General features: G+C 44.4%; 1 protein-coding gene across 1 annotated transcript in view; it reads right to left on the reverse strand.

Moving 5' to 3' along the window:
• Positions 1-16,719, reverse strand: part of LOC126195746 (leucine-rich repeat-containing protein 24-like) — a gene marked incomplete at its 5' end in the record, with an annotated part of 210,738 nt that overhangs the window by 76,241 nt on the left and 117,778 nt on the right. Inside the window, one exon of the mRNA XM_049934372.1 lies at positions 9,209-9,381. Coding sequence (XP_049790329.1) covers positions 9,209-9,381 — 173 coding nt within the window. The remainder of the gene's footprint in view (positions 1-9,208; positions 9,382-16,719) is intronic.

Here is a 16,719-nt window from a genome sequence, read left to right on the forward strand (position 1 = left end):
CGGAGTAGCAACAGGAAAAGGCAGTTTTATTTACAAAACTACTATTAGCGTTTCTGTTCCATTACCATGCGTTTGTTTGACGTGGGGCGATTGACTGACCCGAACGCCACACATTTCTCTTCCCACAGTTATGTGAGTACACCACTTGTCACAAATATAGCTTTCATTTTCGTATGTCATCCTCACAGTCTTTGTATGCTAGTAGCCCCTCGTCTCGTTCGCAGGTGGTGGCATTTGTGTATGAAGCTTGATGCTTCGAAACTGGTCGTGTAATAAATTAAGAAGTTACTGACAAATGAATCGGATTCTTACTCTATAGATAACCCAGGCTCGAAACGTTTTGTATTGACGGTTCCAGGGACTTAAATATACTCATTGGAGATAATGTCTGTCACTTTCATAAACACAACAGAGCACAGTGAGCACTCTGAAGCGCTGTAGATTGAGTAGGGCTAGTGTTTGGCGGCGACCGGATCTCCCCATTGACGTAATATGTACGTAACAGTTACTTGTACGGACCCATAGTAACAGATGGGTCGACGCGGTAATGTGGCTCAATGTAAGAATGGAGCTATATTGTTCGGATATGCCTACTACCAAAGTACGAGTGAAGTTGTCCAATTTGTTGCCGCATCAACGCGGACTGCCGAACGTGTCTATCTGTAATGCTCTACTACTCGTGGCCATGTAACACAGCATATGATTAGTGGTCTTAAATGGATCCTTACCGAGACGACTAACGCCTTGCTGATGGCAACGGGTTTCAAACCAGGCAGGAATGTTTAGTTTTAGAAACTGAAGGTCCACCTTTAACAGTTTCTGAACGGAACTGCGAAAGGAACTGCATGCATTGGACATCAGGAGTACGGTACTTCGTTAAAGCACACTCTTCAGACAGGAACACAAAAAATCGTGTCTTCAACTGACGAAAAAATACAGAAATTATCCAGCAGCTGTCTGGATTAAAAACGGTGTAAGAAAAGAATGTAATCTTTCGCTCCTACTGTTTGATCTGTACGTCGAAGATGCAGTGACAGAAATGAGGTTCAGAAGTAGCATTAACACTCAGGGTGAAAGGATATCAATGTAAGATTCGCCGATGACATTGCTATCCTCAGTGAAAGTGAAGAAGAATTGCAGGACCTGTCGAATGGAATAAACAGTTTTAATGAGTACAGAATACTGACTGTCAGTCAATCGAAGGAAGACTAAAGTCGTCAGAAGCAGCAGAAATGAGAACAGCGAGAATATTAACATCTTAATTGTTGGTCTGGAAGCATTCAAAACTTGTGGCAATCTTTTCGGAGAATACCGAACTAAAAATTGGTGAAAAACAGTCTAGATAACAATGGTTATTTTATTTCAAAATGACGGGTTTCGGCCTAGTCTTAGGCCATCTTCAGAATAGCGCCATCAGCTCAAGCTGACGATGTCTAGAACAGTTAGTAGACTTCAGTCGCGGAAACTGCTGGTCGGCAAGTAGATGAAAAAGAAATTCTGCTATCTAGGCGGCAAAATTACCCATGACGGAGGGAATAAGGATGACATAAAAGGCAGACTAAAAATGGCAAAAAGGGCTTTCCTGGCCAAGAGAAGTCTACTAGTATCAAACACAGGTCTGAATTTGAGGGAGAAACTTCTCGAAATGTACGTTTGGGTGCACAGCATTGTATGGCAGTGAGACATGGACTGTGGGAAAACCGCCAACAGAAGACAACAGAATTATTTGAGATGTAAACTGATAAGGTCAGGTATGACGAGTTTCTCCGCAGAATCGTTGAGGAAACGAATATATGGAAAACACTGCCAAAAAGAAGGAACAAGATAAGGCAGGATAATAGGATATCTGTTAAGACATCAGGGAACAAATTCCGTGCTTCAAGAGGGAGTTGTAGAGGGTAAAAACCGTAGAGGAAGACAGAAATTGTAATAATACATCCATCAAATACTTTAGGAAGCAGGTTGCAATGCTACTCTGAGATAAAAGGATTGGCACAGGAGAGGAATTTCTGGCGGGCCGCATGAAAGCAACCAGAACACTGATGGGTGAAAAAGAAAATGAAATAAAAGAAAGGAAAGAGCAGGCTGATGGCGTGTTATGTGGTCCGTCATAAGTCATGATTTTAGATCGTTTCAAGTGATGTGAAATGTCCAGTGCCACGATAGTCCAATGATTCGTTTAACGCGCAATGCGTGGAAGATGCAGCTCAAACCATAGGTGAAGTGCCATAAAATGAAATTCTCGTGTGTCTAGGGCTTCCCGGAAAGGAGACCGTTCGACTGGTGCAAGTCTTTCGAGTTGACGCCACTTCGGCAACTTGCATGTCGATGGGGATGAAATGATGATGAGAAGGACAACACAACACCCAGTCCCTGAGCGGAGAAAATCTCCGACCGAGCCGGGAATCGAACCTGGGCCGTTAGGTATGACATTCCGTCGCGCTGCCCACTCATGTACCAGGGGCGGACGGTGTGCCATGATTGGGACCCATCATTCAGCTTCATTTATTTCAACATTACTGGTGACAAAAACCATTTTTGTCAACACTTTCATGATGACTATCCTGCAGACGCGCTATCCAAGTCGAGAACAGCTGTCTTCACAGCGCTGGCCACATTGTTTGTGGTTTGACGAACACCCAGGCTCGTTAAATCACCCGATCGTAAACGCACAGAAAATGTCTCTCTGTATTTGGAACAGTGTACGGAACGAAGCACTCATCTCTCCCGCAGTTTCGTAATTTTACAGCATCTGAGCAATGACTGGCTTCAGCCGGAAATGGCATCCCTGAAGAAAACTTCCTAAAGACAAGCTCCCATAAATATTTCTTTATTTATAAACAATCGGTTTCGACGGGCTTTTCATTATCTTCAGGTCTTCAAAATGTAATGTCCTAGAGTTGTACCTCACGCCCAGTTATGATGCATATAAAATGTAGCACATAATATATGACAATTTCGCATGAGGCCCAACTCAAAATGAACGTATTCTATAACATAAAATTTTAAAACCTTAAGATGACATCAAAGTCCGTCGAAACCAGATGTCCGTAAATGAAGATCTTGGCTGTAGCATGGTTTTTACCCAGCAAAGCAGATCGCTTTTCCTGATTACTTAGCATGAGAAAATTAATTACCTGAAGATGGTTGAGGACTCGCTTTCTCGCTGAATTGCGACCGTTATGTATGCTACAATCTGTAGAACATGGTACTGGTGTGATATCTCCCAGGCTGTGAAAATATTTTTTGTGTGGAGTGCTTACTACGATCACGACAGATATACTGATATGAGAAAGCAAGTAGGAGCTGTTCTACTTCTTGCCAAGAGATGGAAGCTACACTATTGGCCATCAAAATTGCTACACCACGAAGATGACGTGCTACAAACGCGAAATTTATGTGACAGGAAGAAGATGCTGTGATGTGCAAATGATTAGCTCTCCAGAGCATCTACATCTACATCTACATCTATACTCCGCGAGCCACCTTACGGTGTGTGGCGGAGGGTACTTATTGTACCACTATCTGATCCCCCCTTCCCTGTTCCATTCACGAATTGTGCGTGGGAAGAACGACTGCTTGTAAGTCTCCGTATTTGCTCTAATTTCTCGGATCTTTTCGTTGTGATCATTACGCGAGATATATGTGGGCGGTAGTAATATGTTGCCCATCTCTTCCCGGAATGTGCTCTCTCGTAATTTCGATAATAAACCTCTCCGTATTGCGTAACGCCTTTCTTGAAGTGTCTGCCACTGGAGCTTGTTCAGCATCTCCGTAACGCTCTCGCGCTGACTAAATGTCCCCATGACGAATCGCGCTGCTTTTCGCTGGATCATTTCTATCTCTTCTATTAATCCAACCTGGTAAGGGTCCCATACTGATGAGCAATACTCAAGAATCGGACGAACAAGCGTTTTGTAAGCTACTTCTTTCGTCGATGAGTCACATTTTCTTAGAATTCTTCCTATGAATCTCAACCTGGCGCCTGCTTTTCCCACTATTTGTTTTATGTGATCATTCCACTTCAGATCGCTCCGGATAGTAACTCCTAAGTATTTTACGGTCGTTACCGCTTCCAATGATTTACCACCTATGGCATAATCGTACTGGAATGGATTTCTGCCCCTATGTATGCGCATTATATTACATTTATCTACATTTAGGGAAAGCTGCCAGCTGTCGCACCATTCATTAATCCTCTGCAGGTCTTCCTGGAGTACGTACGAGTCTTCTGATGTTGCTACTTTCTTGTAGACAACCGTGTCATCTGCAAATAGCCTCACGGAGCTACCGATGTTGTCAACTAAGTCATTTATGTATATTGTAAACAATAAAGGTCCTATCACGCTTCCTTGCGGTACTCCCGAAATTACCTCTACATCTGCAGATTTTGAACCGTTAAGAATGACATGTTGTGTTCTTTCTTCTAGGAAATCCTGAATCCAGTCACAAACCTGGTCCGATATTCCGTAAGCACGTATTTTTTTCACTAAACGTAAGTGCGGAACCGTATCAAATGCCTTCCTGAAGTCCAGGAATACGGCATCAATCTGCTCGCCAGTGTCTACGGCACTGTGAATTTCTTGGGCAAATAGGGCGAGCTGGGTTTCACATGATCTCTGTTTGCGGAATCCATGTTGGTTATGATGAAGGAGATTTGTATTATCTAAGAACGTCATAATACGAGAACACAAAACATGTTCCATTATTCTACAACAGATTGACGTAAGTGAAATAGGCCTATAATTATTCGCATCTGATTTATGACCCTTCTTGAAAATGGGAACGACCTGTGCTTTCTTCCAGTCGCTAGGTACTTTACGTTCTTCCAGAGATCTACGATAAATTGCTGATAGAAAGGGGGCAAGTTCTTTAGCATAATCACTGTAGAATCTTAAGGGTATCTCGTCTGGTCCGGATGCTTTTCCGCTACTAAGTGATAGCAGTTGTTTTTCAATTCCGATATCGTTTATTTCAATATTTTCCATTTTGGCGTCCGTGCGACGGCTGAAGTCAGGGACCGTGTTACGATTTTCCGCAGTGAAACAGTTTCGGAACACTGAATTCAGTATTTCTGCCTTTCTTCGGTCGTCCTCTGTTTCGGTGCCATCGTGGTCAACGAGTGACTGAATAGGGGATTTAGATCCGCTTACCGATTTTACATATGACCAAAACTTTTTAGGGTTCTTGTTTAGATTGTTTGCCAATGTTTTATGTTCGAATTCGTTGAATGCTTCTCTCATTGCTCTCTTTACGCTCTTTTTCGCTTCGTTCAGCTTTTCCTTATCAGCTATGATTCGACTACTCTTAAACCTATGGTGAAGCTTTCTTTGTTTCCGTAGTACCTTTCGTACATGATTGTTATACCACGGTGGATCTTTCCCCTCGCTTTGGACCTTAGTCGGTACGAACTTATCTAAGGCGTACTGGACGATGTTTCTGAATTTTTTCCATTTTTGTTCCACATCCTCTTCCTCAGAAATGAACGTTTGATGGTGGTCACTCAGATATTCTGCGATTTGTGCCCTATCACTCTTGTTAAGCAAATAGATTTTCCTTCCTTTCTTGGCATTTCTTATTACACTTGTAGTCATTGATGCAACCACTGACTTATGATCACTGATACCCTCTTCTACATTCACGGAGTCGAAAAGTTCCGGTCTATTTGTTGCTATGAGGTCTAAAACGTTAGCTTCACGAGTTGGTTCTCTAACTATCTGCTCGAAGTAATTCTCGGACAAGGCAGTCAGGATAATGTCACAAGAGTCTCTGTCCCTGGCTCCAGTTCTGATTGTGTGACTATCCCATTCTATACCTGGTAGATTGAAGTCTCCCCCTATTACAATAGTATGATCACGAAACTTCTTCACGACGTTCTGCAGGTTCTCTCTGAGGCGCTCAACTACTACGGTTGCTGATGCAGGTGGCCTATAGAAGCATCCGACTATCATATCTGACCCACCTTTGATACTTAACTTAACCCAGATTATTTCACATTCGCATTCGCTAATAACTTCACTGGATATTATTGAATTCTTTACTGCTATAAATACTCCTCCACCATTGGCGTTTATCCTATCCTTGCGGTATATATTCCATTCTGTGTCTAGGATTTCGTTACTGTTCACTTCCGGTTTTAACCAACTTTCCGTTCCTAATACTATATGCGCACTATTTCCTTCAATAAGAGATACTAATTCAGGAACCTTGCCCTGGATACTCCTGCAGTTTACCAATATTACGTTAACTTTTCCTGTTTTTGGTCTCTGAGGACGGACGTTCTTTATCAACGATGATAATGTTCTCTCTGGTAAGCCGTCAGGTATTTTATCGTTTCGCCCAAGGGGGGGTCCCTCTAACCTAAAAAACCCCCGTGTGCACGCCACACGTACTCTGCTACCCTAGTAGCTGCTTCCGGTGTGTAGTGCACGCCTGACCTGTCTAGGGGGGCCCTACAGTTCTCCACCCAATAACGGAGGTCGATGAATTTGCAACCATTATAGTCGCAGAGTCGTCTGAGCCTCTGGTTTAGACCCTCCACACGGCTCCAAACCAGAGGACCGCGATCGACTCTGGGCACTATGCTGCAGATATTAAGCTCAGCTTGCACTCCGCGTGCGATGCTGGTTGTCTTCACCAAATCAGCCAGCCGCCGGAAGGAACCAAGGATGGCCTCAGAACCCAAGCGGCAGGCGTCATTCGTTCCGACATGTGCTACTATCTGCAGCCGGTCACACCCAGTGCGTTCAATAGCTGCCGGAAGGGCCTCCTCCACATTACGGACGAGACCCCCCGGCAAGCACACCGAGTGCACACTGGCATTCTTCCCCGACCTACCCGCTATTTTCCTGAGGGGCTCCATAACCCGCCTAACGTTGGAGCTCCCTATAACTAATAGGCCCGCCCTCTGTGACTGTCGGGACCTTGCCGGAGAATCGGCCACTGGCCCAACAGGCGAGGCATCCTGTGGTGGCTCGGAAACGATGTCATCACCACTAGGAAGCACCCCGTACCTGTTGGAAAGGGGTAAGGCAGCCGCCACGCGGCCAGATCCCACCTTCGCCTTTCGGCCAGGCACGCGCGAGCCCACCACTGTCCGCCATTCACCCTGGAGTGATGGCTGACCGGTAAGATGCTCACTGCCGGAAGACGCAGCGACATCAGGGGTTCCATGTGATTCCAAGGCCACCGAAGTAGGCATAGGTCTCACCACAGTTGCCCCAACGCCACTACGAGCCGACGCCTGCGCCTCGAGCTCGATGAGCCTAACAGACAAAGCCTCCACCTGTCCCCGAAGAGTGGCCAATTCTCCTTGCGTCCGCTCACAACAACCACAGTCCCTACACATGACTATGTTTACCCTACTCTATACGGTGACAAATTCCCAAGATAATCTTCTGATGAGCTACTCTGATAATCAAGAAACACTCACTGAAATACGAGACGCGAAAACTACGCTAGGTTTTCCCAGAAAAACTATTTAAAAGCTAAGCGCAGCAAATAAGTACAAAAACACTGTTATTGAAATAAAAGGTTCTACCTAGTAAGCACTCGAACACGCAAGAAATTACAAAAATAAACTAGTAATTACACAGATAACTGAAAATAAGTCGCTGCTGTTTGTAAAATATGTAAGAAGCAAACGGTGTACTCGCCTTAGTAGTAGCAGGAGCTAGCGATGCGCTCTCGCTGACGGTCTAACTGACAGCATTCACACAACGTTGGCGCCGGTGGCGACACCTACAACTTGCTGACATGAGGAAAATTTCCAACCGATTTCTCATACACAAACAGCAGTTGACCGGCGTTTCCTGGTGAAACGTTGTTGCGATGCCTCGTGTAAGGAGGAGAATTGCGTACCATCACGTTTCCGACTTTGGTAAAGGTCGGATTGTAGCCTCTCGTGATTGCGGTTTATCGTATCACGACATTGCTGCTCGCGTTGGTCGAGATCGAATGACTGTTAGCAGAATATGGATTCGGTGGGTTCAGGAGGGTAATACGGAACGCCGTGCTGGATCCCAACGCCTCGTATCACTAGCACTCGAGATGTCAGGCATCTTATCCGCATGGCTGTAACGGATCGTGCAGCCACGTCTCGATCCCTGAGTCAACAGATGGGGACGTTAAAAAGACAACTGCAAGACCATCTGCATGAACCGTTCGACGACGTTTGCAGCAGCATGGACTATCAGCTCTGAGACTATGGATGCGGTTACCCTTGACGCTGCAACACAGACAGGAGCGTCTGCGATGGTGTACTCAACGACGAACCTGGGTGCATGAATGGCAAAACGTCATATTTTCGGATGAATCCAGGTTCTGTTTACAGCATCATGATGGTCACATCCGTGTTTGGGACATCGCGGTGAACGCACATTGGAAGCGTGTGTTCGTCATCGCCATACTGGCGTATCACCCGGCGTGATGGTATGGGTTGCCATTGGTTACACGCCTCGGTCACCTCTTGTTCGCACTGACGGCACTTTGATCAGTGGACGCTACATTTCAGATGTGTTACGACCCGTGGCTCCACCCTTCATTCGATCCCTGCGAAACCCTACATTTCAGCAGGATAATGCACGACCGCATGTTGCAGGTCCTGTACGGGCCTTTCTGGATACAGAAAATGTTCGACTGCTGCCCTGGTCAGCACATTCTCCAGATCTCTCACCAATTGAAAACGTCTGATCAATAGTGGCTGAGCAACTGGCTCGTCACAATACGCCAGTCACTACGGTTGATGAACTGCATGGGCAGCTGTACCTGTACACGCCATCGAAGCCATGTTTGACTCTATGCCCAGGCGTATCAAGGCCATTATTACGACGAGAGGAGGTTTTCCTTGGTACTGATTTCTCAGGATCTATGCAGCCAAATTGCGTGAAAATGTAATCACATATCAGTTGTAGTATAACATATTTCTCCAATGAATACCCGTTTATCATCTGCTTTTCTTCTTGGTGTAGCAATTTTAATGGCCAGTAGTGTATGTCTGTTGGCGTAGATACTTGTGTTAGCAGTGAATAGTAAAAACAGACCTCATTAATGACAGCTTGGAAGCTGTTACTCATTGACTCTATACATTCTGAATACGCATTCACGTCATAAGCTCTAGGAAAAGCGGAGATGAGTTTGAGACAGAGCAGCGGCGCTATGGCAGCTACAGAAGTTGAAAACATGCTGTGCAAGGTGAGGGCGGGCGTACCAGCTGTTGATGCGCGGGATGTGGAGGTCCGCGGAGGGCGTGGTCGTCTCCTGCTCGTCCTCCTCGTAGCCGGCCTCGTCCTCCACGTCTTCGTCCTCGTCATCAGTGTCGGGCACTCCGCGGTACTCGCGCATCCGCGGATGCGACACCACTGCAGTTTCGGCCGTGCCCACCTGAAAAACAAAATGTAATTTAAAGTCTCGCTTACATTTACTGGCATTTTACCTAATTATAACTTTCAGTCATTTCGTAACGTTACAATGATCATCTTACTCTCAAATGAATTACGAAAAATATGAGATCAAACGGTGAAATCGAGTATGAGGATGTTCATATGAAGCCTCACTGATTCGCAAATACAGTTAAAAAAAAAGAAAACTGTGACACAGAGATACAAAGATGATGTTTGACCACGATAACTTGGCGATTTCGCAGGTGCTGCCAGAAGCACAGAAAATCTTCCCTACTTCAAACGTATTGCCGCGCGGGATTAGCCGACTGGTCTGTGGCGCTGCAGTGATGGACTGTGCGGCTGGTCCCGGCGGAGGTTCGAGTCCTCCCTCGGATATGGGTGTGTGTGTGTTTGTCCTTAGGATAATTTAGGTTAAGTAGTGTGTAAGCTTAGGGACTGATGACCTTAGCAGTTAAGTTCCATAAGATTTCACACACATTTTTTTTAAACGTATTTGTTTGTCTCCGAGCGCTGCCAACGTCAAGCTGCCTCTAGATGCGAAGTATGGCGAAAGGAATGTGTTCACTAGCAAGTAACTTCTGTAAGCACTTGGTGAGATGTTCCCATTGGAACAGAAACTTACTCAACTTTACTTCTTCAAGTGACAGGGGCAAGTTTAATTCAGGAACTTGCTGCAAATACTTGTGGCAGAAGTGCTGTTGTTTTTAAAAACCAGAGCACTCGGCACTGTTATTGCATTATTATAACTGAATAAAAATAGTGACGTAACACAGAAATAAAGGAATAGGAAAATGGTAGAGGGGCACATATACATGATATCCAGAAACACTATTCAGTTAACTGGAATCAGGCGAATTACCTGGATAAAAACTTTGAGTTTGTCGTACGTAAATTTCCAACATCTCTTGTCTATTGTGCTGTCAAATATTCGATAATAGGAAATAAAAATGCAGCTCGGTATCTCACCAAGAGACTGCCTTCTAATCACTCTTCGGTTATTGCAAGCAATACTTATTATTTTTATCACGAAGGTTCAAAAATGATTCAAATGGCTCTGAGCACTATGGGACTTAACTTCTGAGGTCATGAGTCCCCTGGAACTTAGAACTACATAAACCTAATTAATCTAAGGACATCACAGGTGGCTGCCCGAGGCAGGACTCGAACCTGTTCCGTAGCGGTCGCGCGGTTCCAGACTGTAGAGTCTAGAACCGCTCGACCACCCCGGCTGGCTATCACCAAGGTAATGCACTTACGTTTACGGTAACATTAAAGAAAATCAGCTAAAATTTAAAGACGTCTGTACTGCCATTCTACTTTCCCTTCTGGAGAAACAAATTGATCAGTAAACTCACTTCGCACTTCCTTGGGTGGTGATGCCAATTATAAGTGTTTAGGGGTCCCAACGGTACAATGTTTCCACCAATCTGCGAACTTCATGAAGTCGACGAAACTAGCGGACTTCGGCGGGAGGAGGGGTATTGCAGATATGGTGGTTCCAGAATGAGATTTTCACTCTGCAGCGGAGTGTGCACTGATATGAAACTTCCTGGCAGATTAAGACTGTGTGCCGGACCGAGACTCGAACTCGGTCCGGCAAACAGTTTTAATCTGCCAGGAAGTTTCATGGTGGTTCCTAATATTCCACTCATTTCTGTGACTGTACGAATAACTCGCCATACCACTGCAGGAAGTTCGACAGTAAACATGATTTCAGGATTAAGAAGTTAGAGTACTTGCGAGTTATGCGATCGTCTATTGACTCACTTAGGAAGACTAAACTATTATCTAAAACAAAAGAAAACTAACGAGCCTTGAAAATGTACGTCGTGGGTGAAAACGCTGAGACCAGAACCACAAAGTAGTCCGTTTACAACTGCGATCTAAATCCGATAGAACTGGCATGGACCAAAATGAAACAACTTTAGTGAGATAAATGTCACTGGTCAAGACGGCAGAATCTTGTCAATTCTGCTTTTCTTTCAGTTACTGTGCAGGACTGGCAAGGTTACTGCATGAAAGTGTAACAGCTGGAGCAAGAGTATTGGAAACGAGGTGGACTAATGACAGTGGCTATGGATGAAGCCGTTATCAGTGCCACGCCCTCAAGGATGATGATGCTGATGGTGATGTTGAATCAAACACAAATGACAGTGATCTTAAGCGAACATTATTTCGACAGTTCTGTCAGGTACAGTTAATTACACTTCGTAAACATTACTACTGTGTTGTGGTCAATAAATGATGTGTCCAAACGGATTCCGTAAACCAGTGTTTGACTTTCATTCATAGTGTCGTATGTTGTACATTCATCTACGTTGATTTTTCATTATTTTTGATAAACAAATAATACAGAGATTGTAGGTAAAACTCTCAAACATGAATATGTCACCAAATTAGATGATATGATATCCAACGGAAGTGTCACTTAAGCGGTCAATATTTCCGAGAACGTCACCTCTGATGTCGTGTTGAGCACAAAACGCGGGTGGTGGGCCATGGCCGTTCCCGACAGCCACTGCGCCAATCGTCAGCTTATCGTCGACAAATAGTAATTGATCTTATGCCATCATGTAAATGAACTCACAAAGTTTTGTACAAAACGTTACGTTTCTAATAGGATCCTTTCGTGAGTCATAAAATGCCTATACCATATTCTTTCTTAGCCGATGTCCGCACAACATGTGTGTGGTCATTGAGGCTATTGCATCGACATTTCTTCTACAGAGATCGCAATGGCTGCGTACAGGCAAGGCACTCACAATGTCTTTTACATAATCCCACAGGATGAAATCTAGAGGGGTTATGTCCGGAGGCAGCTGTGACCACTTGGTTGGTCCATTACGTCCTATCTATTGCTGTGGAAGTGGTCGGTCCAGTAAGTCACGAACACGTAAACCTTAGTATGGTGGCGCACCATCCTGCTGGAAGTTCATTTCTGGCTGAAGGGGAGGAAACTGAGGGACAGCAAATTACTAAACCCTGTCCATACAAAGGTCCCCGTTATTGTTCGCTTGATGAAGAAAAAGTCTCTTTGTTTTTCATCAGCGCACACCACGCATGAAAATTCTCAGTGCCTCTGACCACTTTGACTATTTAGATGGTGGTGTTCTGACATGTTCTCAAAAACTGTGGTTCTTACTCGAAGCGCAGATGCCAATGATGTGCTAATTAACACTCCCCTGTGGAAGAATGTTTCATCAGAGCATACTTAATTTTATAAATAGTTGATGTTGTATCCAACCCGCTCTAACATCACAATAGTCGATTGGCGGCGAAGCTGCAAACCGTTTCTGTACAGTGCTTGCATAATTTGAGCTTAGTAAGGGCGCAAGCGAAGTCGTTTATGCACACCTTGTGAACTGTTGAACAAGGTGTATTTAAGTATGTTATGGGTGGCGGACTGCCTTTGATTGGCTTATTTAGAACATCTCTCTGATTTCCTCTACGTTTTTTGTCAGACGTTCGCATTCTCCCATAACCTGTCTGTTTACACTTCAAGTGGCTGTCATATCAAGCCTTGATCATCTTGATATCTGGTGGCTCCCGTTAGAATTCACCTCTGGCATTGCTTTAGACAGGGGTAGGTGATTTCCTTTCCGTATCTTTTTGAGACATAGTAATTTCTGGTATTTATTTGGCATCCTAAACAAAAAATGGTAAGTGTAGAAGAAATTTTGACAGAACCTTCTGAATTAATTTACATGATGCTCAAAACGCTACTATTTACGTCTTTATGGGTTTCTGCTGCATTCGGTAATCAGGGACGTTTCATGTGGACGTCCCCTTTCGTCAGTCCCCTCCCGGATATCGGAATGGGAGACTAGGCCGGTGTCTTCTGCCATGGGAGACACTTCTTCAGTTACAGGCATATCTTATGGATATTCATTACTTGTCTTTTGCACACTCATGCCGTTGATCATTGCTGCTTCTTCCACCTTTCAAAGGCATTTTCCCACCCTATGGGCAAGAGAGTGCTCTGAATCTCTGCCGTCTTTGACAAGGTCTTTGGAATAACGAAGGTGATTTCTTATCTGGACGTCTTCGGTCGACATTGGTGACGCTTTTTATTCGAAATTTAAGTAGTGGCAGGTTCGTTTCCTGGACTCAAGACGATTTGATCACTACTCAAAGACGCTACCCCTAGACCATATGTTTAGTAGCTCGTAAAGGAAGAGCTTAGGGTCAGGCCAGGGGAGTTCAGGGAAACATTTCGTAAAACAACAGGGAAATGTGTTACACGTGAAAGTCAGACTGCAGATCTTCACCTCCATTGCAACGTGAACGTGTCACAGTTCAGCTGTGTCTGGCTATTTTCTAATTCCTTTTTGGCACATACTCTCATACAAGGACGAATCTCTTGCTGCACGTCCACGCGATAATTCTGTGTTCTTAGAAACCGGGAAGAACAAAAGAAGTACACCTGGAAACAAATTCCTACATTTTCAAGTCACGAGATTCTTCGCATTCCATGTCAAATACGGTCCCCTCTTGCGGATTGTGAGCACATACAAAGGATATAAAGTGAGATACCATTTGCAACGAAAACTATACATATGTACATCCAGTACGAATGTGATAAATGAAAATTAACAATAAAAAATAATTATCAGCAGAGAAGCATGGATTTGATGTTTCAAAATTGCTGGTATGATTGGGAAAGAAGCGACTTGAGTAGTTTTCTGGTCCATTACTGATGCCTATGCCTTCCTGGAGTCGCGGAATGAAGCGTTACCCATTGCGTTTGCTTCTGTCAAACTCGCAAATATGCCACTGGAAATAATACTTACGGAGAAACATCGCAACACAAAAAAAAAAAAACAGTAAATGTAGAGTAATTAAATTTTTGGAGGACATTTGTCTAGGTAACATATTTTAGTGATTAACATTGCGAATTCGCAAGTTAATTTAAGCAAGTCATTGAAAATGGGAAATGCTGGAACATCAATAACCGCTGTAACCGTCAGAATGTTGGATACAGGCGTGCTAACGCGCATGCATTATATTGTACGTATGCCGGATGTCAGTGTGTGTCATGCAGTACCATGCCTGCTGCACTTGGTTGGTCAGTACAGAGACGGTTAATACTGTAGGTGGATGACGCTGGAGATGTCGTCCGATGATCCCACATGTGCTCGACAGAAAACGGATCACGTGATTGTGCAGCTCTAGGCAATCTGGCGGCACTCTGTAGAGAATGTTGAGTTACAACAGTAGTATGTGGGCGGGCTTTATCCCGGCAGTGTTGTTCACGAATGGCAGCACAACAGGTCGAATCACAAGACTGACGTACAGATTTGCAATCAGGATGTGAGGGATAACCAAAGCGTGGGATAACCACGAAAATACTCTTTTTCCCGCGGCCGGAGTGGCCGAGCGGTTCTAGGTGCTACAGTCTGGAACCGGGCGACCGCTACGGTTGCAGGTTCGAATCCTGCCTCGGGCATGGATGTGTGTGATGTCCTTAGGTTAGTTAGGTTTAATTAGTTCTAAGTTCTAGGCGACTGATGACCTCAGAAGTTAAGTCGCATAGTGCTCAGAGACATTTGAACCATTTGAACGGTTGTAGAAAACGATAAAGCGCCGTGCATGTAACTGATAGAAAAATTCCACAAAAATATCAGAAAATATGTAAGCTAAAGAGGCAGTTCGATTTAATATAGTAGCATAATACATTGAACACAGCTACAAAATGTAAACTATACTGGTAACGTTACAACGGACTCACAGATTGCATTTATTCTAGGGCAGGGTAGGCAGTCACTGTGCTGTGCACGAAACAGTGCAAACATTCGCAGGAAACAGACGCTACAGTGGAGGGTTAGCAGTTGCACTGTGAAATTAACCGTGGAATTACACACCTAGCGGATTTCACTGCGTCCGCTTACGGTGCAAGTTTCTACAACACACGAGAACCGTAGCGAAAGAGCATGCTGTGAACAGCTAAAATTAGTCAGAGTTTGTTCCCAGCTGATGAAAATGGGAGCTAATTAGAATCGCAACAGACGGACTCGTATTAAACTTCACAACTTAAAACTGTATGGCGGCTTGACAGCTGGTACGAGATGGCGGCAATGTAATTGGTTAACAAAGATTATATACTCTCTGATTAATACATCTAAAGTAACGTAAAAACTTCTGCTAGTGTTTCTGCCGTAAGCACACACGGCTTGCTAGCTCCGTCTTATCGTTTTTTCGCTGAACTTTCACATGTATTTAAACATCCGCGAATCCGCGAATAAGACATTTTTATTAGAGAGCTTGGATGGAAAGATGGTGACTGTTGTAGTTTGGGTTTTGGATTCGTGCAGCTAATGTCAAACGGTAGTTGTGGCACTAAATGAGAAAAACCGGACAAGAGCGAGTAAGAGTGTCGCTCTGAGGGTTCCATGCAAACTTAGTTACGTACATAAACAGTTATCCTATAGCTTTTGCTGAGTGACTTTGCGAGCAATAAATTTATGTGCACATATATGGCGGTATTTTTTTATTATCGTAGAGCTTAGTATTTGACATAAATATGAACTTGATACTTCTGCCCATTCCTGTAAAAAGACAGTTCTCGATACATGGATAGACAGACGGAAAACATAGTGATCCTGTAAGGGCTCCGGTTATACCTTTCGAAGTACGGAGCCCTGAAAAATGGACCTTGAAATACAAGAGAGATATGACCAAGCACAAGTAGTCAGACAATGGAAGCTACAACGGGAGTGTAAACATTGAGCGGTCACGGGAATTCGGGTGGGATGGAGAGGAGAGGCTTGTCGGCAAACTGCTTTTTAACGCTAGATGTATTTTAATGTCACAAAAATCGAAACTCAGCTTCGTGGGAGTGACCTACATATACGAACTGATTTCTCAACAAGTTCACATCGTAATGAAGTGTGTTTTAACACAAATGGTACAGCGAAAAGCCAAAGAAACGGGTTCACCTGCCTAATATCGTGTAGGGCCCCGCGTGTACGCAAAAGTACCGCAACACGACGCAGCATGGACTCGACTGATGTCTGATGTAGTGCTGGAGGGAACTGACATCATGATTCCAGCAGGGCTGTCCATAACTCCGTAAGAGTACTAGTGGGCAGAGATCTCTTCTGTGCAGCACGTTTCTGGGCATTTCAGATATGCGCAATAATGTTCAAGTCTGGGGGGTTCGGTGCCCAGAGCAAGTGTTTAAACACAGAAAAATGTTCCTGGAGCCACTCTGCAGCAATTCTGGACATGTGGGGTGTCGCATTGTCCTGCTCGAATCGCCCAAGTCCGTCTGAATGCACAATGGACATGAATGGATGCAGGTGATCAGACAGGGTGCTCG

Source organism: Schistocerca nitens, chromosome 7 (genome assembly GCF_023898315.1).
Source record: "Schistocerca nitens isolate TAMUIC-IGC-003100 chromosome 7, iqSchNite1.1, whole genome shotgun sequence".
Taxonomy (NCBI): Eukaryota; Metazoa; Arthropoda; class Insecta; order Orthoptera; family Acrididae; genus Schistocerca; species Schistocerca nitens.